The sequence below is a fragment of the Phocoena sinus genome, chromosome 19 (assembly GCF_008692025.1).
Source record: "Phocoena sinus isolate mPhoSin1 chromosome 19, mPhoSin1.pri, whole genome shotgun sequence".
Classification (NCBI taxonomy): Eukaryota; Metazoa; Chordata; class Mammalia; order Artiodactyla; family Phocoenidae; genus Phocoena; species Phocoena sinus.
In genome coordinates this window covers 19846140-19872817 of record NC_045781.1, presented here as the reverse complement: position 1 = coordinate 19872817, position 26678 = coordinate 19846140, and the positions used below count along the sequence as shown (strand labels likewise).

The window sequence follows — 26678 nt, the reverse complement described above, 5'->3', positions numbered from 1 at the left end:
CTGCCTTGTTCCAGGCTCTTTCCAGCCATTATCCTCACTGGTCTTCCTTCCCTTCTCTCCCCTGCACCCCTTCGTCACCGCACCCAGCCTCACAGCACGTTGTAGAGACCTCCCTTTCAGCACTGGATTCTGCCTGGTCTGTGGTCTCCCTGAATCCATCTGTTTCCCTTCCCTGAGTCAGCTTCAAAGGCAAGGACCTGGTCTTGCTTGTATATCTCTAGATCGGCCATACTTCTTGCCAGATGTAGGCATTCAAAAGTGTTATTGAATGATGTGAGGCCCACTTTACAGATGCACCAAGAAAGTTGGCAACGAATGAGTTTTAATTAACCACTTTTATGTTCCTTGGTTGTGCCTTGGTTATGTCCTTCAGCTCAGCATTTACTTCACTGAAGGTCCTTTCTGGATCTCGAAGGCTGCTGTGGTCGGCTTCTGAGAAAGTTTACGGCACAGGGTATATTCCTCTGTAATTTAAATGCCATGTTCCCTCTCCTAGGAACCCATTTGCCTTCTCAAAATCCTGTAGGACAGTTAAGGCCAGTCCATTTTAGAGAAAAAGAAACTGAGGCTCAGGCAGGTGCCCAAGGTCAAACAGATGTCAGTGGAAGAGACGGCAATTGGATGCACATTAGTGGTCCTTCCAGTGCCTTCTCTCCTCTTACTCCAGTCTAGTTGGGGGAATAACCCACCTGACACAGGACAGGAGCATGTGGAATAAAATATCCGCCCCTATGGATGTTAAGAAAACAAGGTGACATAACTAAATGTTTCTGTGACCCTCCCCCCAACCAGCGATTGAGAGACATGGCGTTTCTAGCCCCACAGTGCCCTCCGGCACCCACCCCATCATGCCAGCCCCCGGGAGTGCTTTCTCTGGACTGTACTGTCTGTTTCCACTTCCAGACAAACAAGGTCGTGAGGGCTCTGGCTCCTTGGCTTCCTTTGAGCTTTCCCATAAGCCGAAGCTTCCTTTGTTTCCACACGTTTTGCAAATGAAGGAGGTGGCATCTGTCAGCATCCAGCCCAGCAAGACTGAACATGGTGTGGACATCAAGGGGGCAGCCTTCCCCTGCAGCGGGTACTGCTTGGGCTCTGGAGTCAGGCTTCCCAGCTGTGTGACCTTGTGGGGCTTAAATATTCTGAGCCTCAGTTTCCTCATTTTTAGTACTGGACTAGTATGGTACCTACCATCCGAGGTTGTGTGAGGCTAAATGAGATGGTAGTTGTGAAGTAGGCGTCCAGCACAGTGCTGGTGTGCGATGCTGCCGTGACGAGGAGGAAGGTGCTGAGGACGAGGAAGGTGGTAAGGATTCTGCGGCTGATGTAGGTGGTGATGATGTTGAGGGCTGCAGTGAAGATGGTGATGATGACAATTATTATTGTTGTTATTTATTTATTTTTTTTTGAGAGTCCACACTGCCTGTCAAGTCCACAATCTTAACAACTACTCCACATGAGGTTGTTCTAATTCCATCCCCTGTTTGCCTGGCTTTGTGTGAGGTGGGCAGATAGTGAGCCGGGAACTCAGACCAGAAGTCTGCTCTACCCCGAGTCGAGGACCAGGAGAACTCTTTGTGGACGTTTTCCTTTCCCATCTGATGTGCTCATTGTCTGTCTTCCGTTCTGGGCCAGCTCCAACCTTTCCAAAAGCCAACATGTTGGAGAGACCTTTTTGCCTTTGAGAAGTTTGAAATCATCCAAAGTCTTCAAAGAGAGGATACTCTTTTATTCTCTTTTCTTCTTTTAAGTCCTCCAACTCTTGTCCCAACAATACGGAAGCTGCCTGGGGTTTCGGGGGCACCATGTGCAAAGCCAGCCCAGCTGAGTTCCACTCTCCTTTAGAGGCAGAGACCACCCTGACTTTTTGGCCAACATGCCCCCCAAAAGGGGAAGTCGGGGTGTTTGACCATACTCTCCAACTTGACTCTCCTGGTTACACAGTTGCCATACTCGGCAGCCCTATTCGAATATCATATTTTCATTAATAAATTCAGCAAGGATTTAACTGTTTCTGGCCCTGTCTCATAGCGTTGTCTACACATCAGTCAAATCGGAACAGGTCACCCGTGCTGCTCTCCTGTTTATCTATTAATCATCTGGTAAATAAATCGCTCAGTACCCGCCCACTTCAGTAATGTTTGTGATGTAATTTGTTTGGATGCCCAAATGTCACCAGCGTTGATTGTAAGAGACGAAAAAATGTACTTGCTCAGCATAGGAAGCTCTAGGCCAAAATGTAAGCATGAAATCTCGGGTTTATTTTTGTAATAATGTTTACAGCTGTTTAATGACCCTGAAAAGGTTCAGTAGTCTGGTGTTCTGTATTTCAGAACAGGAGCATATTACGCTTATAACAACCTTGGTTAAACAGTTTGAGCTACAACAATGGGAAAAATGGTATTTAATAAGAAGCCATTGTATTCTAAGTGAAGTTGTCTTAATTACTGCTTACCCTAAGTCTAAGAAAGCAAGGTGGGTTGTAGGGAAGGGCCAAGAGTCATTTGTGCCCCCAGGAAACAGGTCCACCTACTGCCAGAATTGCACTCTGTGATACGATTTTGGGGTAAAACCCACAGTGGTGTTTGCAGCCCTTGCTGTGAACCTAAGCCCCACCCCTTGCACAGCGACTGGGGGCTTTGGGGCTCCTGCAAGTTTTCTGAGGCAGCGCCTTTACCCCGTTGATAAAAAAGGGAATATTTAGTTGTGCTTGGCTAGACAACAATATTTGATATTTTAAAATCCAGTTGAAATGGTTATTTTGAAAGTCATTTTATTTCCTAACTATTCTTTTTCATGGTATAAGGATAAAACTCCTTCATGCAACTTACTGGCAAGATCTATATTTTTTGGGCTATTCATAAGATTGCTCTTTTTTTCTGTGCTAGCAAAATGAAACTGTGTTTTTGTGTAAAATTTATTTAGACTCGTAGCAGCTGGCATTTCTGGTGTCCTGATAGTTTCAAATTTCATTTTGAGTGAAGGATACAATTAGGTTCTCTATTGGAAGAGTTAAGTGAAAACTTTTGTCATTGATATCACAGGAAATAAATAGTCTTGAAGGCAGAAATGCAAAATCAAAATAACCATTAGCACCATCAAAGGCAGCTGAATGGCTCACTGTACCTGCAGTGATGGGGGTGAGGAGACAGAATGTATTTTGATAATGTGCATCCAGTGGTGGGTTTCATAGGCTGAGAATACCCTCTTCATGAAATGTGAAATTGCACAGCTCAAGGAGAAACCCTCTAGCCTTCAGAAGCTTTCAGCTGGGGCCCCTGCCTGTGTTCAGAGGTAGGCCCACACATTTGCACGGTGAGGAATGCCATGGCGGCCAGGACTCAGGCCCAAGCCTGGGTCTTCCTCAATATTGACAGTAGGGTTGAGTGCCCCGGTGCCCCACCATGACCCTAGGCTCAGGAAAGATCAGGACTACGGTGGGATGTGTAGTGTTTCTATGTTGGAGGGATGACGCACCGGATTTGACAGTTCACAGTGACCCCTGTCCAGTCTCAGTAAGGACGTCCAGCTGCCTCTCCACGGTTTGGAAAATTACGTACGCATTTTTTCCTTCCATCAGTCAGCCAGGGCTTATGGATCTTCCTGCTATGCTTTGGGCTGGGGCCATGAGCTGAAGGCCGGGTGAGCTGTTCTCAGTGTTTAGTAGTTTGTTTACTTGCTTTTGATTGTGCTAAGGGTTTTCCTACCTAAGTGAGAGGGTTAGATGAGTTATTGTATAGGTTCCTCAGAAGGTCCCAGCTGCCCGATTGCCTTAAGCCCAGGGTCATGGCCCACCCTGTGCTGGCTCCTGGTTTCTTAATGTGGGTCCTTCACCTGCTGGAATACAGGGTGACGGCTCCAGAGCCAGCGCTGGGGAATGAAGGATGGGTTGGGTACTTGGGATAAAGTGCTCCCAGGTATTAGTGACCATTCGGGGCAGTGCTGCGTGTGGGTATGTATGTCTGTCCCGTTTGTCAGGACAGGCGAGTGTCCTGTGGCAGGTGGCCCTGCCAGGGACACTGAAACACATTCACCGCAGGCCTGTGAGGAAGCAGCATGGTCCCAAAGAGAAGGCGTTCTCCCTGTGCTTGCTCTGGGAGGGCTGGGGAAGAGGAGTAATGTCACCTTCCATCTGAACGCCGAGCCCCCCGCAGGCAGCCCCACCTCCCAGCCCCTGAGCTCTTAGGGCTGCAGTTGGATCCAATCCCTTAACGGTAGGACAAGTGATCCCTTAGTTTCCCAGGGTACACATTTGTATTCCTTGCTAGAGGAATTCCACTTAGGGAATTGCTGCCCCTCCCCCAACACGGTCATACTCTGCGTGCACGCGCGCGCACACACACACACACACACACACACACACACACACACACACCCCTCTATATACCTCGTCTGCAATGGTTTCTTCTTTCTCTAAACTTTGGATTCAGTCTCTCTGGGGTCTTTTCATCGCTTCTCTGTTACTGGTGGCCTTGCCTGCACTGGCCCCTTGAACCCAGAGGCCCTTGAGGGCAGCTACATGGAAGGCCCCGGGCAAGTATTTACTGAATGACTGAGATAAGGGGTAAATGAATTCCGGAGGAATTAAGTGTCAAGCCTGGAGAAATTGGGGCCGACCCAGGTTTTGCGAGTCCCAAGCTGGGCCTGGGGCCAGCTCGTCCTGCCTCGGCTGCTTTGGCCCAGGGACAGCACACCAATTACCCCTTGCTCTTTCCAAGAACTCACACTCCCCTTCCTTGCTCTGAGTCTAGCAGCTGGCATTGGTTATGACTGACCCATGGCAACACCTGCACCTACTCGTGGAATCACAGGGTGTCAGGTCTCACAAAGCTTTCTGAGATGATCTCCAGGCGTGGCCCTGCCTCACTGTGGGGCTCGGCACAGGCTTTGCTGGGGCTCATTAGAGGGGCTGAGGGCCGTAATCCTCAGAGCATCTTCTGGTGAGCTGGCTAGCTCTACTGAAATTCTGGGTTCCCTCATGGATCCCAGGATAGATGATCAAGTTCTGAAGGGGTTGATTGCTCTCTGTCTCCTAGTGCCAGCAGCTGGGCCATCAGAAGTGGTCCAAGCCCAGATGGCCACCGTGGGTACGTATAGTTGAAAGAGCTGGTGTCGGGGTGTGGCTCTCCCTTGGCTGTTTCTGGACCCCCAGATTCTGGGTGGGAGCCCAAGACCCTTCTGACTCTGACAGATTCGGATTGTTGGGTGTTCAAGGACTTCTGCAAAAGCTGAATTTGAATCCCATGAAGTTGGAGTGAAAGTGGTTCTACTACAGGTTAGCCTTCTTTTAATGGGCTGTGTTTATAGGGTCTGTTCACTCATCCATTCAGTTAGAACGTCCTGAACCTACAATGAGCCAGCTCTGCTCTAGGCCCTGAGGCTTTATCTGTGACCAAGGCAGACATGAGCCTGCCCGCATGGAAGCAAAGCACATCTGTAAAAGGGTCAACAAGAAAACTGCCCCAGTGGTAAGTGCCATGAAGAAGAAAGTAAGGTGATGGTGTAGAGAGAGGCTGCAGGGATTAAGCTTTCTGTGACAAGGTGGACATGGAGGGCCTTTGTGAGAAGGGGATATGTGAGTTGAGACCTGCTTGCGGGGAAGGAGCCAGCTGTGCCTTTGCACATTCTCGAACATGCTGAGTTCAACAATGGCACCTGAAGACCAGTGGCTTAAAGGGGGTTAAAAAAAGCTTTGTTGACTCTGAAAAAAAATTTTTGAGCATAATAAAAGAATTCCATATCCAAACCTAACTTGAAAACACCCCACATTCATTACTTGACAAGTTGAGCTGTTGTTACCTGCACGGCGTGACTGGGTGGGGGGTGGTCTTCAGCTTGCTGCCGCTCATCCAGCCTGATTTGCAGTCTTGCTGTATTTCCACATTGAGCTTCCTCTCCTCCCGCCGAACTGGCGTCAGCTCAGCAGCAGTAACCTGAAAATAGCCCATCTTCCTGGATTCGTGTCTTCTGAGCTGGCCAACCGGGCAGCCTTTGGAAGTGGGCCATCCATGTTGGCTTTGGACTTTCCAAACTTCCCCAGAGCTCTTGGGTGGAATTCTGAGCACTCCCAAGTGGCTTCAGGGTCATGATCCATGTTTGCTCAGGAGAGGAGCCAGTGCAGCTGGATGGGGCTTGAAGGTGGAGAAACAGCTCTAGACAGGGCCCTTCCAGGCCCCAGTCCCGCCCCAGCAACTTCTCACACTGGGCCTGCTCCTCCCCGCTGGTCAGCGGGTGCCATGAGTGCTGGGGCTGGACAGTCTTGTTGTCCACCAATGCGTCTTCAGTGCCAAGGACAGGACCTGGCACACAGTGGCAACTCAGCAACTTTGTTGAATGAATGTAAGAATCTCCATGAGAAATTACTCCTTTCTGACCAGGCTCCAAAGTGGTTTCTTTCTTTTTTTTTTTTTTTTTTTTAAGTGTAGACTGCCACCAGAGAAAAAAAGAAAAGATGGAAATTGGAAACATTCTTTTACTGCAAGTGACCGTGTGCCTGTATGGTTGTTCATGGGGTCAGCCCTGCACCATGGTTGCAGTTTCTCTCACTCCTGAAAATAAACATCATGTCTTTTTCTTCTCCTCTCTTGCAAGACAGACTCACAGCCTCTGTCTTCTTGCCAAGGAAGTCAGGTCTCCCATCGGAGACCCTCCATCCACGCATGGTCTGCCTGGCAGGAAGCCCAACAGGCAGCAGACCCCACCGGGGCTGAATGTGCTTCCTCCACAGTTGAGCTCTGTCCCCACAGGTCCCCCTGAGGAATCGCTTGGCCCAGCAATCATTCCTGGCTGGGGTTAAGCGATACTCCTGGACCACCTGGCTGGCCAGCGCATCTAAACATTGGGATACAAAGGGGATGGATGTGCAATAACTGTTCCAGTGGCAGGAAACAAATTTGGACTCCTTCAAGTGGAAGGCAGATCTAGAAATAGAAGGAGCCCAGGCGTGGATTCATCGCCTGTCAGAGTTGAGCTCCCCACATGCTCTGATGTGGAGGGAGCTGTTCCCTCTGCCCCACCCCTGAATGCCCTGGCTTCAGCCATTCTGCACAGGCTGGAGAGGGGCAGAGAGGACTATTAAAACCAATTATGCAGACCAGCTTTGAGTGTTAGTGTTTAACAAACAGCTTTGAGTTTTAATTTTCTGCAAAACACATACTGCAGGTACAATTTGTACTCATTACTGTATATTGGGAAAGTTATTAAAAACACTCAGACTTGGTTGAGACTTCCTATGGCATCGTCCCTGGATTTTAATTGGTTTTTATCTAGTTCTATAAAAGATCTCTTTAAGCCCAATCACAGTCCCTGCCGCAGATATCATGCCGGTCGAAGGACAGGGAAAGCGCGCTCTGTGATGTAAGTCTTTACCCCCTACCCAAATTTGAGCAGTCTCAACAATCCACTAAAATTCCATCACGAGGTGATTTATACTTCTTTTGATGGGCACAGTTACCAAATGACAAAATAACGGCGTTTCGTAACATAAGGGTTAAATCTTAATCTCTGAGGTTTGCAAAGCCGCTACTTGCAGTCTCCTTAAAATTTAATATACCTCGTTAATGCTTCCTTGCAAACACTGAAGGATTTTTATGATTATAATCATGTGTTACAGCACCTCGTACTGTTTCCAAGCAGCATACTAATCAGCTTAATGAGATATTACTGCACTTTTTGTTGACTAAAGCAAAATCCCTTTTATTGTTCTAAAGCCTGTCCTTTACTTTATTTTTTCCCAAAACATTATCTTGTTTTATTATGTACCAGTAAATATCGTGCCACTGGGTTGGATTTTTTTCTTTTTTTTTTTTTTGCCAAATCATAAAATAATCTCTTTCATCTCCGACTGGCGAACATATTGAATATAGTAACCAGAAACAAAAGTTCCAAGTGAGTCAGTTTGGTCTTGCAGTTAAAGCCATTGTGCTCTATGGCAGACTTTGAACTGAACCAACAGGTGCAGGTGCTACGAGGGGGGAGAGGAGGAAAAGTTTAACACGTGGACCCTTGATTTGTTATTAGGTGTCGAAAGTGGTAAAACATTAATAATTTAAATGTGAGTGAATAATTGCAGTCTGTAAATAGAAAATACAAGGAAGACGATCTATCGCCAAAACAAATTGGAGGAGCAGTGCCATATTGCATAATTGGCATTTAATAATTCATTTTTTTATTATTGTTTTTGACTATAATTCCTTAGCACTATTCTGTGTAGGTAAGGCATGAAATGCAAATTCCCCACCAGCTGATGCTGTTGATTCGCTGCGCCACGGTACCTGGCACAGATCTGAACTCTCTTTTTATTTTTAGGGATGGAAGAAGCCAGTCTGTGCCTTGGAGTGTCCTCGGCGGCGCCGGAAGCTGAGCCCCATCTGAGCAGCCCCGTCCTCAACGGCCAGTATGCCATGAGTCAGAAGTTGCACCAGATCACCTCCCAGCTCAGCCATGCTTTCCCCGAGCTGCATCCACGGCCCAACCCAGAGGAGAAGACCCCGGTTCCCCTCGACGAGAAGGCCCACGTGCCCATGAGCGGCCAGCCCATGGGCAGTCAGATGGCGCTCCTGGCCAACCAGCTGGGCCGGGACGTGGACACCAGCCTCAATGGGCGGGTGGACCTGCAGCAGTTCCTCAACGGGCAGAACCTGGGCATCATGTCCCAGATGAGCGATATCGAGGACGACGCCCGCAAAAACCGCAAGTACCCGTGCCCTCTGTGCGGCAAACGTTTCCGCTTCAACAGCATCCTCTCCCTGCACATGCGCACTCACACCGGCGAGAAGCCCTTCAAGTGCCCGTACTGCGACCACCGGGCGGCACAGAAAGGGAACCTCAAGATTCACCTGCGGACCCACAAGCTGGGCAACCTGGGGAAGGGGCGCGGGCGGGTGCGCGAGGAGAACCGCCTGCTGCACGAGCTGGAGGAGAGGGCCATCCTGCGGGACAAGCAGATGAAGGGCAGCCTGCTGCAGCCGCGGCCGGACTTGAAGCCCCTGCCGCACGCCCAGCAGACCCCGCTGGCCGCCTGCAACCTGGCCCTGCCCACCAACCACAGCGTGCCAGACGTGGCCAACCCGGTGCCCTCGCCCAAGCCGGCCAGTGTGCAGGAGGACTCGGCGACTCCCGCTGCTGGCTTCCGCTGCACCTTCTGCAAGGGCAAGTTCAAGAAGAGGGAGGAGCTGGACCGCCACATCCGCATCCTACACAAGCCCTACAAGTGCACGCTGTGCGACTTCGCCGCCTCGCAAGAGGAGGAGCTCATCAGCCACGTGGAGAAGGCCCACATCACGGCCGAGTCGGCCCAGGGCCAGGGCCCCAACGGCGGCGGGGAGCAGTCGGCCAACGAGTTCCGCTGTGAGGTTTGCGGACAGGTGTTCAGCCAGGCGTGGTTCCTGAAGGGCCACATGCGGAAGCACAAAGACTCCTTCGAGCACTGCTGCCAGATCTGCGGCCGGCGCTTCAAAGAGCCCTGGTTCCTGAAGAACCACATGAAGGTCCACCTCAACAAGCTGTCAGTGAAGAACAAGTCCCCCAGCGACGCCGAGGTGCCTGTGCCCATGGGCGGCATGTCCCAAGAGGCCCACGCCAACCTGTACTCCAGGTACCTCTCCTGCCTGCAGAGCGGCTCGTTCATGGCCTCCGATAAAGCCAGCCTGAGTGAGCCCAGCCAGCTCTACGGCAAAGGCGAGATGCCCGTGAAGGAGAAGGAGGTTGTGGGGAAGCTGCTGACCCCCATCTCCAGCATGGCCCACGGCGTCCCCGAGGGCGACAAGCACTCCCTCCTGGGATGCCTCAACCTTGTGCCACCACTGAAATCCAGCTGCATCGAGCGGTTGCAGGCAGCTGCGAAAGCTGCCGAGATGGACCCCGTGAACAGCTACCAGGCTTGGCAGCTCATGGCCAGGGGCATGGCCATGGAGCATGGCTTCTTGTCTAAAGAGCACCAGCTACAGCGCAACCACGAAGACACTTTGGCAAACGCCGGAGTTCTGTTTGATAAGGAGAAGCGGGAGTACGTGTTAGTGGGAGCAGACGGCTGCAAGCAGAAAATGCCTGCTGATGTGGTTCACAGCACTAAAGCGGGCAATCAGAGAGACCTGCCAAATACGCTCGACCCTTTGGAAGGCAGTCGGGATTTTTTGTCACATGGGCTGCACCAGGCTCTCGAGTACAACCTGCAGGGTCCCGGGAGTCTGAAGGAGAAGCCCACCGAGTGCCCGGACTGTGGCCGAGTGTTCCGCACCTACCACCAGGTGGTCGTGCACTCCCGCGTCCACAAGCGGGACCGCAAGGGCGACGAGGACGGGCTGCACGGGGGCCCCGATGAGCGGCGCGGCTCGGGCAGTGACCAGGAGTCCCAGTCGGTGAGCCGCTCCACCACGCCCGGCTCCTCCAACGTCACTGAGGAGAGCGGGGTCGGAGGCGGGCTCTCGCAGACCGGGAGCGCCCAGGAGGACAGCCCACACCCCTCCTCGCCGTCCTCCTCAGGTAGGTTGCCAGGGGAGATGGGGGAGTGGTGGCTGGCGCAAGGGCCCTCCCTGCCCCGGGGCCTGGTTCTGCACCAGCGTTGGTGGGGAAGGGTCCTCACTGCCCTTCAGAGTCAGCTCTGAGTTCACCGTGGCATTGTGCTGTATGTGGACCTTGCCTGTCTGCCCTGCCTCAAGGGAAGGCTAACTTTTCAACTCTTTGACCTTCCCTTGAACACTGGCCACCAGGAAAGTAAGCTGATCCTCCTCCCGTGTGGTGGAGATGGCCGGTTGTTACGTTTGCCAGCTGGGATAGCCTACCCTCCCCTGTGATTACCTGGCCCCATTTCATGCCCTGACCCCCATCCACCATCATCACCCCTGGAACCCGGGAGCTGCTGTTTGGCTCCATCCGTGGACGTGAATGTGTAAGTTCAGAACCTCACCGTCTCTCCCCCCAAGTGTATGCCCATAATTCTGTCATTTGGGCCCCTCACTGCCTCTCCCTAGACCAAACCTGTCTCGGGCCCCCTTTCAAAAGTACAGCTTGGCTCAGGTGCCTCTAACCTGAAGAACCACACCATTCACCTCCGACCGTTTGGAGAAGCACAGAGGTTTGAAACACAGATGCGCGACTTCATGTCTTAAATTGTACTGTGTTACACGGGCGATACAGCTTTGGGGTCTAAAATAGCAAAGCAGAAAATCTGTCATCAAAATGTCTGTGAAATGCTGAAGCTTCCTGGCCCAGTTTGAGGGAAAAAAAAAAAGAAAGAAAGAAAGAAAAAAAAAAAAACTCACTAGCCTAAGACAGCTAAATTAAAATCACTACCTAACAGCAGGTAAGCTTGTTGCCTTCATATTTCCAAAGCCCCTTACTAATGGACAGTAAATTGAAAGTTATATCTCTAGCCCTTTATAAAGAAAGCATCTCGCTAATACTGTAATCATTCTGCAGCCTAACAACAGAGGAAATCATGCCATAACAAATACCCTGTTACTAATGGCAACATTGATTTCTGCAATCAGCCATTAAGTCTAGAAAATGAAAGACGGTTTGAGGCACCTCAAGGCACTGCATTGCCCACTGTTAAAGATGGGGCAGCACACTCTTGAGGGTAATTTTTAAAAAGTTTTTTTCCCCTTTTCTTTTTTTTTCCCTTCTCAGTTTCAATAAATATTTCAGTATTAGAGGCAATTCACCACCACTTATTAAGTAGATGCCAGCCTAGATGTGTTGTTATTGCCATGCTTCAGTATACCCTTCTTCCAGGACAAAATGAGTATTAAAATAAAGTGTGAGTCTGGTGGCTTATTACAAACCGGTAAAGAATTGTTAAGACACATAAATCTGCACTGCACATTCCAAAGATTCCGATAGCACTTAATGCCGCTGCTTAAACACCCATGAAACACACTGTCTCCACCTGGAGTCCTAGGCTTGTTTGCAATTCATTTCAGTGAGAGGCTCTGGAAGAGTTGAATGAGGAACTCCAGCACCACGGAGGGCTAGGCCACACTGCCTGGAGTGACCACCGCCCGAAACTTGCAAGGGAAGGGTTTTCCAGTGTCACTGCCTGACGGCGGGGATTCCGAGATGGATCTTTGTGCACCAAGGCAGCAAAGTGCCAGGTGTCCTACTGTCAGGAGGGATTACTTCTGGCCTCCTGTGAGGAGGTCCCCTCTCCCTGCGGAGTGTCATCTCACGGTTTTGGGGATGTGGGACCTTTCTGGGGCAGAAAGCGGAGCGCATACTGGCTTCCCTAAGTTTTTGGAGTGACGTGGAGTTAACACTGACAGATTTTCCTCCCTCTCCCAGCCCTGCTGAAATGAAAAGGTCTCAGCAGAATATTCCGACACCAAATGTTCGGCTCTATTAATGACGTGTTTACCGTGTTTTTCTCACCTTCTGGCCAAGTGATAGCCTCATGCTATTCCTATCTCTGTTGTTTCCATATCTCTAAATACTCAGTTGAAAAAAGCCCATTTTTGCCCAAAAGAACCATCCGGGATCGGGACTCAAAGGAGAATTATACTTGAATTGTGGTTATCTTCTCACTTTTATTTCCCTCATTGAAGTATCGTACAATTGTGAATACAGATTCTTTCATTTCTGGTTGACTTCTTTGTTTTCTTCATATTCAAATTAGACACTTCCATAATTTTCTGACTAAGTAGGAAAATCGATGGCATACCCATATGCGGCCCAAATCAGCCGCACGCCTGGGCCATTCAGGTTTTCCCGGGATTAGGACCCTTAACCAAATCGGGTTAGTCTTCCCTGTTATTTCAACAAGTCTGGCTTGTATAAAGTGTGATTAAAATAAGCATTTAAATAAAAATCTTGACACAATAGGTATTTTATTATTACCTGTTAGAGAGAAACCTGCAAGGTGAAGGGGAGAAAATACAATCTTTAAGCCCTTAAGTAAAGAAAGAGGTACTTATTAAGGCTTCTATTAAGAAATAACTGCAAAAACACGGTTTTACAAATTTCTCAGACTGCATAACAATGTCTTAAAACTTAATTTGCATCACTTGATTCTTTTTTTGTTGGAAACTGGGTCAGTAGGGCCTGAGAAACTATTTTTTCAGATCTTAACCAATGAATTCTTCTTTATAAATCGCTGCTCTTAACATGATAGTAGTTCTGAATTCATCATAAAAAACCTTTTTACAGAGAGCCTCTTAGAACAGATCTCCAGAAGAAGGCTTACAATGAGTGGCAGAGACGTCCTTTGTTATCAGATGTAATTCTTTGCAAAGGAGGATTGGAACGGAGTGGCTGTTTAAAAATGTCTTGCTCAGACCGAGACGAAGAAGGGGTCAAGTTTGCAATCAAACAGTTATTGCCGAGATGGGCGACCGTCACTGGCTAGGCTAATGTGGGATGCAGCTGTTTGCTATGTGAGCAAAAGAATGTTTGAATCAGTGAACATGTGAAAATGATTCCAGTGAACCAGAAAATGTGTTTGTTCTTTGGCTCTCCAAACTGCTGAGAACCAAGCTTAAGATCAACTGTGAAAACTAGGACCTTTGACAAATTGAGAGGTCATATTTTCTAACAGAAAACGGACAACACCAGTCATACAGATCACTTCCCCATCTTTCCCCTTTGTTTTATATTTGTTGTTGTTGTTGATTTGACTTACCAATAATTTCACACCATAGTAGATGTCATTTCTTCCTCCGTGTACAATGCAAAGGGAAACTATTTGGAAAGCAGCAGCTTATAAATTTTACTCTTTTATGACATTTAGAAAGTGGGGCAGCTGTTTTGATGCTCCCTCATTTCTGGCTTGCGTGCAAATGCTCCGATGGCATTAATCTCGGCATCTTTCTCTAAAACCTCGTCTAAGACTGTGCTCCAATTCGAGCTTTACCCTGAGTCAGAAGGCGACCAAAGTTCTGTTTCTTTACATTTTGCTTTGGAAATCATGGTCAGAATGATTAAAACTTAATGTACTAAGAAACGATACTGTTCATTATATCCAACAGGGCAGTTACCTTCTGCATTCCCCATAATTTTGGAGAGGGGCTAATTGAAGTGTTGATGGTGGGAAAGGGGTAATTGAATGTGTTGACCCTCTGTTCATTAAAGTCGGCTAAGTTACATGATCAACGGAAAGCCAGGAACAGATGCAAAGATGAAAATATTGTTAACCCCTACTACTTCTGGTGTAATATTTTGAGATGGACAAGGATTATTTGATCAGCTGGGCTGGAAGCCTTGCGGAGTCTTCTTTTGTTGCCTGAGCTGCATTCCTGAAATGCTGGGTCTCCATCCTGTGCTGGCCCATTGACCACAGCATCAAAGGCCTTTATCCAGGGCTCCCTTGCATTTACATCGGGTGTCTAGTGATATGATAGATTTTCTTTCTTTTCCACCTCTTTTTCTCATGTGGCTCCTCCTCCCTGCCCCCATTCATGATAACCACTGCCTGCTCTGCACAAACAAATCCGGGCACCCAAAAGAAGGGAAAAAAAGAAAAAGAAAAAGAAAAAATTTAAGTCTGAGGATTAAGATCTTCTTTTTTTTTTTTTTTTTTTTTTGCTTGTGCATTCCAATTGTTCTTAAAATATTTGGCAATGTCAATTAGTAACTGAGCAGAGTTAGCTGATGAACACAATTTTCCAGTAGACTGAGCACCCTATTGTTGCCGAGCGAACAGCAGATTTCTGAGGTCATTATCATTCGCTGGTTGCTTGGCCCAGCTGCTTCCTGCTGCAAAAGCCAAACTTTATACTGGAGCTTGGGGATGGCATGCAGCAACAGGGGGCTGGGAGGGAGAGAGGGGAGCTGGCTGCAGAGCCGAAGACAGTCATTATCAGCAGAGGAAACAGAAAGTAAAAGTTTCCAGGCAATTCCAGGAAAACTGCCCTATCAGGCTTCTCCCTCCCGTTCCTCTCCCAGCACCTTCCACCTCCAGGCAGGGAATTAAAAGGACCAGGGGACGCCCCCTGGGCACTGTGGCCACTAATCTCTTTGCTGAGCAGAACTTTGGAAAACAATAATCCCATTTAAAATTTGCTTAAAAATCGTTAACCCAATCTAAGGCATGTGAGTGATTTCCGCATTGATAGACTCCTTCATTTTTATTAAAAACAGAAGAAAGAAAAACAAATTATTTTTTAAAAGATGAAATTAAAAACTTGAAATTAGTCAACTTGGGGATGACAAACAGGGAACATTATTTCATTTTCCAGGGGGAAAATTTTGAGCGGATACTAGTCTGAGATTCCTTGTAAATCAAATTTAGCATGGAAGGTTCCCCCTGCCCACTCTGGCTTCCCCTTTTTCCTTCCCCCTCTCTCTCCCTCCCCCACCCTTTAATTTGGGAGCTGGTTCAGTGAGATGAAAAGCTGCACTTTTTTAAAGCTCAGCTGTTAAAACTGAGTGCCATATGCAGCCTTTCCGTCCCGATGTGGAAGTGTGTGCAGGCGGCCACCGTGTTTGTGGAGATTTACGGAGGCTCGGCTGTGTGTGCTGAAGCCCTGCCTGGGCAGATGCTGGCTGGCCCTGCCTCCCGGGAGCTGGCCCCGCCTGGGCTAATAGGTTGGCCAGATTCAGGTTGGCTCCTGGGGCGTGTCCAGTGGGGCAGAGGTCAGGGGTGCAGGTGGGTTCCCTCTGGTCTCCCACCTTTCCGCTGGATCTGGGGGCGGTCCGCCCACCGGGCATGGTGCTGGAGCTGGGGAACAGTAGCGCTCAGACGCTGATCCAACTCGCCGTCCTCCTGTGTGGGGGTCGGATGCCTGACAGCAGCTCCTTTTTATAAACTTCCCGTCACTCTGTGCCCTTTGATTGTCTTGTGCCTGGGAACACTCAGTGCCACTCTGGGGCCTTGGCTGTCTCTCTCACCCCTTTGCGCGGAGCTGTAAAGCCCACTTCCACGGGGCTGCCCGATGGTGCTGTCACTTAGCATTTCAGAATGAGAGAAATCGTTCTGGCTCTGAAAGTCCTCAGACTGGGAGTGTGATATAAAAGATGTGTGACACGAGATCCCAGAAGTGAAGCCTCTTTCCTCTACGTTCCTGGGGATTCCCAGATTACCAGGACTGTCTTCTGTCTGAGCGATGGATTCCTGCTGCAGGGTCACTGGAGCCCTGCTTTAGTCTAGCCCCACTCTGCCCACCTTCACGTCCTTCCTGTGCTCTTACGGATGCTGCACTCCCGCCCGGAGAGCCCAGGGAGCCCTAGGTGCCCACTGTGTGCTCCTTCTGTACTCCGGTTAACACAAGGAACAAACGTTCATTGAAATCTAAATTCAATGGTAATAAGAAAAACACGGATTAGCTAAGGACAGGTTACAATGAGGCAAAGAATTAAGCAGTCAGTTTTCAAAATGGAGCATGAAGCATTAGCTGCGTGATTGCCATTAACTGGAATGGGAGGTTCGGGCTCAGGTCCTGGCCACCACCTCGGGTGTGTTGCGGCTGGAATTAGCAGTTTGCTTTGCAAATGGCCACAGTGTGGCCGCTGCTTGTTGGTCAAAAGCAGGTGTCATGAGCTACGTTTCATCCACCCACTCTCTTGCTATGCCATCCGGTGCTAGGGAACGTAGGCCCAATATGTCAGTACTGCCAGTGGCCGCTGCTGCAGAGCAGGGACAGCCTCTGTTTGCAGGGCAGCTTGGGTTCACCAGACCCCTTCTCCGTCAGGCTGCTTGTGCCTTTGAATCCCTTCACCGGCATGGAGCTCTGTGCCCCCTTATAAGAAGCACACTCCCGAGAGGGTTAAGTTCTAGTAGGTGGCCCTTGTCTCAGGGGTGGAAACAGGGACAAGCTTCAACAAGCCTCCTGTTTTACTGGCCTTCAAGATTCCCCTGGATTCTAGGGGGAGACCGCTGGGATACTTGGGGATGTTGAGATGGAGAGCAGAGGGAGACCCGGGACAGATCCATGTGGGAAGCACTTTGCAGCGTTCTGAGCACGTGAGGTTGGAAGAGGCGTGAGCCCTAACTCCCATAACTGTCGAGCTGTTTTGGAGAGCTGATGGTAGGGGTGGAGAAACACCTGCAGAGATCAGGAGACTAGATTTGTGTAAACGTCCCCAAATTCGTGGTGATTGGGCTGGAACCTTTGCCATCTGTGACCCTTGGGCCTGCTTGCTGCCCTTCTGGGTTCCTCACCTCCCTCTCCTCTGTTGGCATGTGACAGCGCCTCCACCGCCTGTGGGGGCCGGGCTGGCGTGTTGAGGAGGAACGAGGGGGTGCAGTGAGGCTCGCAAATGCTTGAGGAAAGGGGGCTCCCCAGCAGGGTGCGGGGCAGGTGGTGGGGGGCTCTCTGTTCTCTCCAGGAAGCAAGCGTCACAGCAGCTGAGAGGAGCCTTGGGTCCCCCATGCCTTTTCCTGGCAGGACGGGGCGACGGCAACATTTACTTAAGCTGTGGAGTTTGGCACTGCTGCCACCAGGCGCCATCTGGAAAGCCCTTCTCAGGAAGCCGTGAGCCCTCCCTAAAGAGCTCAGGGGAACAGGTCTTGGGCAGAGTTTTGGGCCTTTTCTTCTTGGGCAAAACCTGAGCGGCAAGGCACCTGAGCAGGGCTCGGGGGTCCCCTGGGAGCTGTGTAGCTAAAGCAGGTCCTCGTCGGTGTGCACGTGGCTTTTCTCTCTGCTGGGCTTCTCCACTTAATTCTGAGCCAGATCTGGTGTAGCTTTTCTTTGTCAGGAGAGCACTCAATTTCCTGGGGCTGTATTTCCATTTATTTATTTTGTGTTGCATTTTACTTACTGTTTTCACCTAAGTCCTGGTATGCTGTGGGTGCAAAGGTGTGGAGCCAGCCAAGACTGTCCTGGGTAGTTACCGAGATAACCCTGTAATAATGGGGCTTGTTAACACAATGTAAGAAATGAATACTGTGCCTCTAATATGTGCTGGGGGGCAAGAGGGGGAACTGGGTGGCCTGGCTGGTGACAAACAGGGCCGAGCTAAGCACAGAGATTTGCCACCGTCCTCTCCCTGATCCACATCTTCAAAAAAGGCTGCAGAACTCCAAAACGGTGCATGCCTGAACACTCCCTACAGCGACCTGATGGGTGGGCCAAGGCGCTAAGGGAGCTGTGCTGTGCGCGGGGGCAGCGGTGGGTGGAATTCACGTGCCCGGGCCTGTTTTCTTTTCCCACCAAGGGAAAGTTGTCCAGGGCCTGGCTTCTTGGGGGACCCACCTCTTTGTTGCTGTGAGCCTTGGGGTTTTGTGTGACATGTGGCATGTGTCTGAGAGATGTGGGAGGCACAGCACAAGCTGACTCCCTGGCTGGTCCGGCCCTCCTCTTGGGGGTGCCCAGCCAGGTGCTGGCAGGAGGAAGTGGGTAGTGGGTGGGCTTGGCTTTCTCTACCTTGTAACTTGCTTTCAAAGGGTGGGGTCATGTTTCAGCTTTTGCCGGGAGCAGGGCACACCTTGGGGAGACAGTGATGTTTTACTCTGGGCCTTGGGGTTAGAGGATGCCACAGAGGATCCATTCTCTCCCCTGGGAGGTGCCTTGCTGGGCTAGGACTTAGGCGGACACCAGTTTCTTTCCTCTGGTTTGGCCTCAGTTCCAAAGCCTTTTGATGTACGATGAAACAGGTCCCCTCCGTGGCGCTCTTGTCTCTTCATTACAGTAATGTCCCGAAACTCTTAACTCAGTGGTTGTCATCGTGGTTTTCGGACACCCTCGGTTGTCTTCAATCATCTTGAGAGGTATTTTGTAAAATTTCCAACTTGCTTATGTTTAGTTCAATGTAAAATGTGTGCAGTGGTTGTTTCCTTGAAGACCAAGACAGATACCTGTTTCTCTTTATTGCTAAATATATTCTGTTAAATTTGTTGCAAAAATAGGTGTTTTCGGGTTTTTTTTTTAAGTAATTTGCCTTGAAAAATTGTAGTGATCCATCAGCAAAGTTGTTGTGTGACATAAAATAGTCCCTGAGTGGGGGGAGCCTTGGCAGCTGGGGCCTGACCACCTCTGAAATGTCCTGTATGAGTGACCTTCAAACCCTTACCACTTGGTCTCCTTCTAGAGGGACATTTACTGACTTCTTTGTTGCTATTTTTGTTGTTTAATGACATTATTGTTATTTTTCTCCTACATTAATTCTTGTTCATCTTAGACATTGAGAAAATACAGATAAATACAAATAAAAATAATTTTTAAATATATGTGCCCTTACTGCTCAGAGATAACCACTGCAGACATTTTAGTCCATTCCTTCCCAGTCCTTTTTGTGCACTTGAAGATGTATTTCACAAAAAAGGACCATACTGCATGCACAGTCTTCTATATGATATAGTTTTTACTTAAATATATGTCACATATTTTTTTCCATTGAATATTCAACACAAGGATCAACAAACTTTTTCTGTAAAGGACCAGACAATAAATAATTTAGGTGTTGCAGGACATGTGGGCTCTTCTGTAACTACTTGATTCTGCCATAAATGAAAGGGCTTGATGGTTTCCAATAAAACTTTATTTACAAAAACAGGTGACAGAAGGATTTGTCCCATGGGCTATCCTTTGCACACTCCTGTTTTGTAGTAATAGCTGTCCTTTTGTAAAAGCTTCATACACGTAGTATGTTTCCTGAGGAAATATTAGAAATATGGAGAAGCAAAGGGAAAAATCTGCCTCTAGTGATCTACTGAGCATAGTAGAAAACTTGTTTCCATTTTTTCATTTCTGCACCTAAATCTTTCTGATCATCTGCACTATTATTTCCCTAAGTGGAACTCCTAGACATGGAATCTCAGGTCACAGGCTGGCAACCCTGGACGTGCAGATGTGTATTACCCAGGAGGGTGCTGCATTTTGAGGCCATTTCTTCCAGTGCTGGGGATTTTACTGAGAAAGTTCCTCGTAAGGTTATATTGAAATCTGTCTCCCTCAAGGTAGTTCCCTGTCACCAAGCAACTCTGTGACTCATTTGTTCATTCATAAATTCATTCATTTGTTAATTCATTAATTCATCTTTTCATTCAAGGACAAAATGCTTATTAAGTAGGTTCTGAACACCGAGCAATGTGCTAGATGCTGGAGATTCAAGGATGATAGGGATAGGTCGCAGTGCCCAGAGACCCAGAGCCTGGGAGCCGGGACAAGTCCTTCACAAGAGGGATAGATTCACGGGAGGGCCGCCCCAGGGCTGGAGAAGACGCACTTGCCTTGACGTCCACATTTGTTCCCAAGGGACCTGAAAGGGTGACGGGACCTCCTCAGTCACCTCAGTAGCTCCTGTGGCAGGTAACTCTTTCCCATTGTGGAATCTGGCCAATTCAGTGACTTCTGGGGGAAGCACCCCCAGCTCAGCCACTGCGGCTGGCTGTCCTCTCTCTCCCTGGCTGTGAACTGGAGTTGAAATCACTTTCTTGCTGCAGAAGAGGCCCTGGGGAGAGTCCAACTGGTGCTTTTGAGGACGACCCTTTAGGCCAAGAAGGGGGCCAGATGGGAGCTTGTCGGGGCTCGCAGCTTTGTGGCATGTACGTCCTGGCAGCTGGTCACCCCACGCCAGGGTCCAGCCTTGAGGGGGGCAACAGGAAGAGGCAGGGTGGAGCTCCACACCAGGGAGTGAGGGGCAGGCCCCCGGCTCCAGCTCACCTGCCCTGACCACCCTGTCATTGTCGCCAGTGGTTCCTGGGCAGGGGGAGGGCACGAGCCAGGTGTCAGGTAGAGTGTGGACTCCTGTTCAGACCCTGCAGGTAGAGCCTGTGAGAGCTTGTCGGATGTACACTGGGAAAGAGGCTCTCTGCATTTTACCCAAACTAACCTGACTTCAGAACTGTCCATACCTGTCCCACAGAGGATCAAGTGAGTCATTGGGGGTCGGGGGAGGGGGGGCAGGGCTGTACCCACCTCATATGTCAAAATGTCCAGCATCAGTAGAGGATGGTGGGCACTGCAGACAGTGCCGGTTTTCTTTTTGGATGATGGGTCATGAACTAAATACAGACTCACTATGAGAATGTGTGGAAACAATTTCTTCTGGTACATATCAGACCTCAATTGCCCTTTATTTTCTGTGAATGAAAACGTCATAATCTTAAGCCAGAGACAAGTGCATTTTCTAATGTTTAAGAAACGGCTCCGGGCAGAGCACATACTTCAGCCAGAGCTTGACCTCCACACAGTCCGGCTTTACCCACCCTGCTGGGCTATTTGGGCAGCTCCCTCCCCTACCCGGGGCCTGGGAGGTGGGGCTGGGGAAGTCTAGAAGACTCAGAGACCCCTTTCATCTTGCTTTTCCCCTCCTCTCCTCTCCCTTCCCAAATGTTTCCACGGCCTGAGGGTAACTTTCAAGGGTCTGGTCCACTGAGCAGAGAACTAGGGTTTGTAGATTCTAAGGATTTGGGCATTTCTTGTCTATCTGTGATTGAGCCTCGAGCAGGCAGTGAGGTGGTGTTATCTCTGAGGGGCCCGGTGTGCCCGGTGGGGCTGGGAAGACCCTCTTTTAGCTCCTTTCCCACCGGGCCCCTTCCCACCAGCTATCCCTGTCTGGGGCCTGCATGTCCTGGAGACAGGGTCCTGCCACCGGAGGGGCACCGCCAGGGCCCCTCACTCAGTGCTGCTCAGGGTTTGCTTTTCCCCACCTCGGGGCGGACTTGGCAGGGCTGCAGGAAGTGGAGAGCGTCACGGTCATGGTGGAGGGCTCCAGTGCTGGCCCTCAGGAGCTGTGAGACCCAGCAAGGGCTCCTTAGCCTCTCTGTGCTTCCGTGTCCTAGAGCCTGCAGTCTGCCGGAGGAGAGGATGTCAACAGCCGTGGAAACTGTATTGAGTTCCAAAGCTAGGAAGTGGTGGAGCTGAGATTCTAGCCACGTCTGTCTGACCTCTGGCCTTTTAGTTCCACTGTTGGGTCGTGCTGGGGATGGGGTGAATGCAGCCAAAAGCAGAAGCCCTGCTCGCCAGCCCCATCTCCCGCTCCACACTGGCCAGGATCAGCCCTGTTAGGACAGGCTCTGGGAAGCTCAGATAAGTGCTCCTTCCCTCTCTTTGTGTCTCGGGGGAGGTTGTCCTCGCATCTTTTCCAGAAAAGAAGCAAGGAAGGAGGTGGCCCCGCGCTTGCTGAGCTCGGCTGAGGATCGATTGGGACCCGACTCGAGCTGCACACTTAGGCTTAAAGTGACTCCCCAAAGCTGCGGTTTCAGGGATCCCCTAACCTCTACTCAAGGTCACATGTGTAGCAAGTCACAAGTGTCTGGCGGCCGTGTCCCCAGGGTGACAGAGAGGATGGGGCCCCAGGAGCAGGGCCTGGTGCAGAGGACCCAGCTCTCTTCCTGTGCAGCTTGTCCGAATCTCAGTTCCCCCGTCCCTCCCAGCTGTACCACGCTCTGCCGGTCCCGTTTCTGTCTCCGTGCTCTTCTGCGCAGACCAGTGTTGGAAGGTGGCCTGGGTGTGGGTGGTGGGCCAGAGAACAGGGCAGGAGGCGGAGGCACAGGGCTGGTGCCAGCTCTCAGCTCTCTCCAGCCACCGACTCTTTCCAGAGAGGAGAGGGTAAATGAAGAGAAAGAGCAGAGGCTCCTCCTTCCTGGTCAGCACCGTCCTCCGAGGTGTAAATTAGGAGGCAGAGTTGTCATCAGGGAAGCCTTCCAGAGGAGGGGCTGCCGGGTTCTTTGTTGTCGCTCCCGGTGGCACTAAAAACTGAACCAAGCGGCCACTTTGCACTGGCCGTGCTGAGCAGAATGCTCTGGGCTGTCACTGTGCCCTGGACCCACCTAGGGTGGTCCCAGGGAAGGACCCGGGATCAGCTGGGGGGCTGAGTCTGCTGTCGTGGGTGTAGGGGGTTTAGCAGCTTCAAATTGACCCTAGCTTCTGGGAATAGAGCATTCAACACGCAGTTGTGACTGTGTGTGTGTGTCGGGAGGCTAGCGTGTGTCTGAATGTTTGCTGTCTGTGTTGGGGTATGACCTGGTGTGTGAGTGGTCGTGCTGTCTTGGGCTGGTGGTGCTGTGTGAGTATCTGTAAGGCGCTTTAATTTTTTGCATGCAGTTGCCGAGGGTGGATGTATTACTGTGTGGCGGTGTGGGGGGGGCCGTGGGTGTACTGGATTGGGAGTGGATATGCACGCGCCGGGTACGTGTATTGGTGTGTATGGGTGAGGGTGAGTTGGGATACGAAGCTCGGTACGTGTGTGTGGGCGTTGCGGTGTGGTTAGTGTGTGGGATCGGGGTTTGCAGATATGTTGGTGTGGCTGTGTGGTTTGGGGGAGTGCATGTTTGTGTGTTGACACATGCTAGTAGGGGTGTGTGTGTTGAGATGTACGTAATGGTGTGCGGGGTGTGTGTTGATATAGGTGTCAGGTGTGCGGTGTGTGGTCGTGTGTGTTGGTTCACTGATGCATGCGTTAGTAAAGATGCGTGTGTTGGGATGTGTGTGTCTGTGTGTGTCTGCCTGTGTTGGTATGGGTGTTGAGGTGTGTGTTGTATGGCTAAGGATGTGTGTGGTGGGTGGCAGGATGGCCTCCTGTTACGTAGGGAGGCTGACCTCCTTGAAGCATCGTGAACTTTTAGCCTTCCCTGCGGGAAGAGAAGCTGGTCCTGAGCCCAGCCCTGCCCCTTAGAGCATTGCTAATGGAGTCTCCCCTCCCTGTTGCTGCCTCAGCCTCGGGCAGAAGCTCTGGCTCCTGGGTTATGAGTTGGCAGATGCAGCGAGAGCTGTCTTCCAGCATCTCACAGCCAAGCCCTCTGAGGCCTCATGCTCCTCCTGGAAGAAGTTGGGGCTTGAGGGTTGGGGTCCCCATCCAGGGAATCTCTGTTCTGAGTTCAGCCAGCACGTGTGTGGAGTGGGCCTGAGAGCTCCGAGAGGACAGGGGTTGTGCTGTCCTCAGGTGTGTTCCCGTCGTGGTCCCTGGCGCTGGGCGCGGGATGCAGCAGGTGTTCAGGGGATGCTCGTTGACTTGTACGGAATAAAATGAAACGTGCTGTCCTGGGACAAAGGGCGCTTGCCCAGGAGCCGGCCAGGCCTTGGGCCTGCCCACCACTCCCCCTCGACGTGCCAAAGAACCTGAAATCACAGTGTAGAGCCTGCACCACAGACCTGCAGTGAGTCCCTGTGAGCTGGCCAGGCGTCCCTCAGCCAGGAGCGGGAGAACCCAAGGGCATGAAGGAGCCTGGGGGTCAGAGACGGGCTCAGGGCGGGTGAGTGCCCCTCTGGGGGCAACTCCTCTCGGGTATGGGCCCAGTCTGCCATCAGCACCTGGGGACCCCCTCTCCGGGACAGTGACAACCGGGGCTCCAAGTCCAACTCCTCCTCCCTGGATGACCATCCTCCACGAGCCTCAAAGCAGCTGTCCCTCCTTCCCCCAGGTCCTTTGGAGCTCATGGACACAGTAACAGCCTCACCGACTGTGAGCCTGCTGGGGGCCAGGGCAGTGGGGTAGAGCTGTTGCCGTGGGCACTGCATCCTCCCTCCGCAGACTGTTTAAAGGCTTCAGCTGTGTTACCAGCAGCTTGAAAAGTGATCTTGCAGCCACTTTGGGGTTTAGTTAGCCATGTTCTGTGGCCATCGTGGATGATCTAGGGTGCAGGCCTGGGAGTTGGAGGTGAGCCTTACTGAGCCCACCACAGGTGGGGGTCTTCAGAATGGTGCCCCAGACGAGCAGCAGGCATTGAGGGGTGTCAGTCTGGTCAAAGGCCAGAGACCAGAAGGACGCTGGGCCCTTGAGGAGCTTAGGATCCATTCGGCAGGGGACTCCTCCGTTTCCTGAAACTTAAAATAATCTACCAGCTGTTTTATAAAGTCAGAAAGAAAAAATATCAGAGAACAGCCTGTACGGGGTCAGGGCAGCTATGGATTCGGTGCAACTTTTCCTGGAAATCACATGGAGCAGAGACCATGTATCAGCTCTGCCGGGCTTCTGTTGGAAATCTGGGAAGCCAGTGCTTTGGGGTCAAATGACCTTTTTTGGTTAGTGGCAGAGGAAATGCTTCCACCTCTGAGCGATGAGCCCCATGAAGAACGATGCGAAGGTCCTGGAGACTCTGGTGGAGGAGCGGGCACCCACAAGGTAGAGGACAGATGCCTCGGGGTGGGCTCCTTCCCAGGGAGAGCAGGGCCCGTGGAGGCTCGACAGCCACCGTCGATGGCTGTGCTCTTCAGGGCATTGGAGGGAACATACCTGAACTCCTGAAGGGCAAGCACTGTGGGGATGGAGCTGCCTGGGAAAGGAGGGACTGTCAGGGCGGCCGGGTGAGCAGGGACCGCGGCCCAGGGGTGGAGCGGCCCTCTGAACGATCAGCCTGCATTCCATTCCCTGCTCAGAGCACTGCGGTGACTTTCCATCGCGTGGGGAGTAAAATCTGTGGTATCAAGGCCTGGAATTGCACCCCGCTCTCCCTCCTCTCTGACCAGCCCCTTGGTGGCCTCTGTGTTGTCTGTTGTCTCTGGGGTGAGCTCTGGACACAGACTCTCACAGGCTGGTTCCATCGCATCATGCAGACCTCTCCCCCACGGTGGCCTTTCCATGAGCCCCCACTATGAACTGTCACTTCCCAGCCCCTCGCTGGAAGCATTATCCGGTACTGTCATCTTCAAGGCCTTTGGGAAGCATCGTGTTCTCTGTGTGCTGATCTACCCGTGACTCGTGTGCACAGCACTGCCCACAATAGTGCCCACCACACGGTGGAGGCTCAGTAAACATTTTTTAAAAGACACGGCGGTAAAAGGCACATAGCACAAAATGTACCATCTTAACCATTTTTAAGTGTGTGGTTCAGTGACATTAAGTGCATTCACATTGTGTGTAACCGTCACCACCATCCATCCACAGAACTCTTTTCATTTGGCAGAACTGAAGCTCTGTACCTGTTCATCGGTGACCCCCATTCCCTGCCCCCAGCCTGGCAGCAGCCTTTCTACTCTCTGTCTCTATGAATATGACACTCTGGGTACCTCATGTAAGTAGAAGCATACGGTGTGTGTCCTCCTGTGACTGGCTTAGTCCCTTAGCATGGTGTCTTCTAGGTTCATCTGTGCTGTAGCAGGTGCAGGATCTCCTCCCTTCTTAAGGCTGAATAATATTCCATTGTATGGACGAGCACATTTTATTTACCCACTCATCTGTCACTGGACACTGCCTTCATTTCAAGAAATACTTTTGCATAAGTGAATGAAGGCAGGGTGTGGTCTGGCCTCCACTGTCCCCTGCCTGAGGGAAGGGGTTGTGACTTTGGATTCGTTGAGTTAATTCACAGTATCCCAAGCTACTGGCTCCCCAGAAGCCAGGGGCCGCTTTCCTCAGCAGAGCACGTGCTGGGGTCTGAGCATTTTGGAATTCAGCATGGGTCAGACCTTGGCCCTCCGAGAGGGCTGCCGTGTGCCCTGAGGGGCCACACATCCTTCCGCAGGGACGAGCCCAGTGTCTGCCGTCAGGCAGGGCGGGTGGAGGGGGAGCTGTGGTCCCTGGAGCTGATGCTGGAAGAGTGGACGCACATAGCAGCAGCTCTGTGGCAAAGGCTTAACTGCCCCCAACCAGGAATGCTGCATGGTTTTGCTGGAAGCCGAAATTCTAGAAGACAGCCAGTGTTGTCCAGTATGTTGTTTGGTTTTTTTTTAAATTAAATTTAATTTAATTTTTTATACAGCAGGTTCTTTTTTTTTTTTAGCAGGTTCTTATTAGTTATCTATTTTATACATATTAGTGTACATATGTCCATCCCAATCTCCCAATTCATCCCACCACCACTAACCCCCTCCCCCACAGCTTTCCCCACTTGATGTCCATATGTTTGTTCCAGTACTTTTTATTGGAAGTTC

The 26678-nt window shown here is 50.7% G+C and overlaps 1 protein-coding gene across 4 annotated transcripts in view; it reads left to right on the top strand.

Annotated features, from left to right (window-relative positions):
* The window catches only part of ZNF536 (zinc finger protein 536), a 418033-nt gene that overhangs the window by 176988 nt on the left and 214367 nt on the right, over positions 1-26678 (top strand). For all 4 annotated transcript variants that reach the window (XM_032613632.1, XM_032613631.1, XM_032613633.1 and 1 more), the window contains one exon: positions 8305-10479. In XM_032613632.1, the coding sequence (XP_032469523.1) occupies positions 8307-10479 (2173 nt within the window). In that variant the 5' untranslated portion in view covers positions 8305-8306. The remainder of the gene's footprint in view (positions 1-8304; positions 10480-26678) is intronic.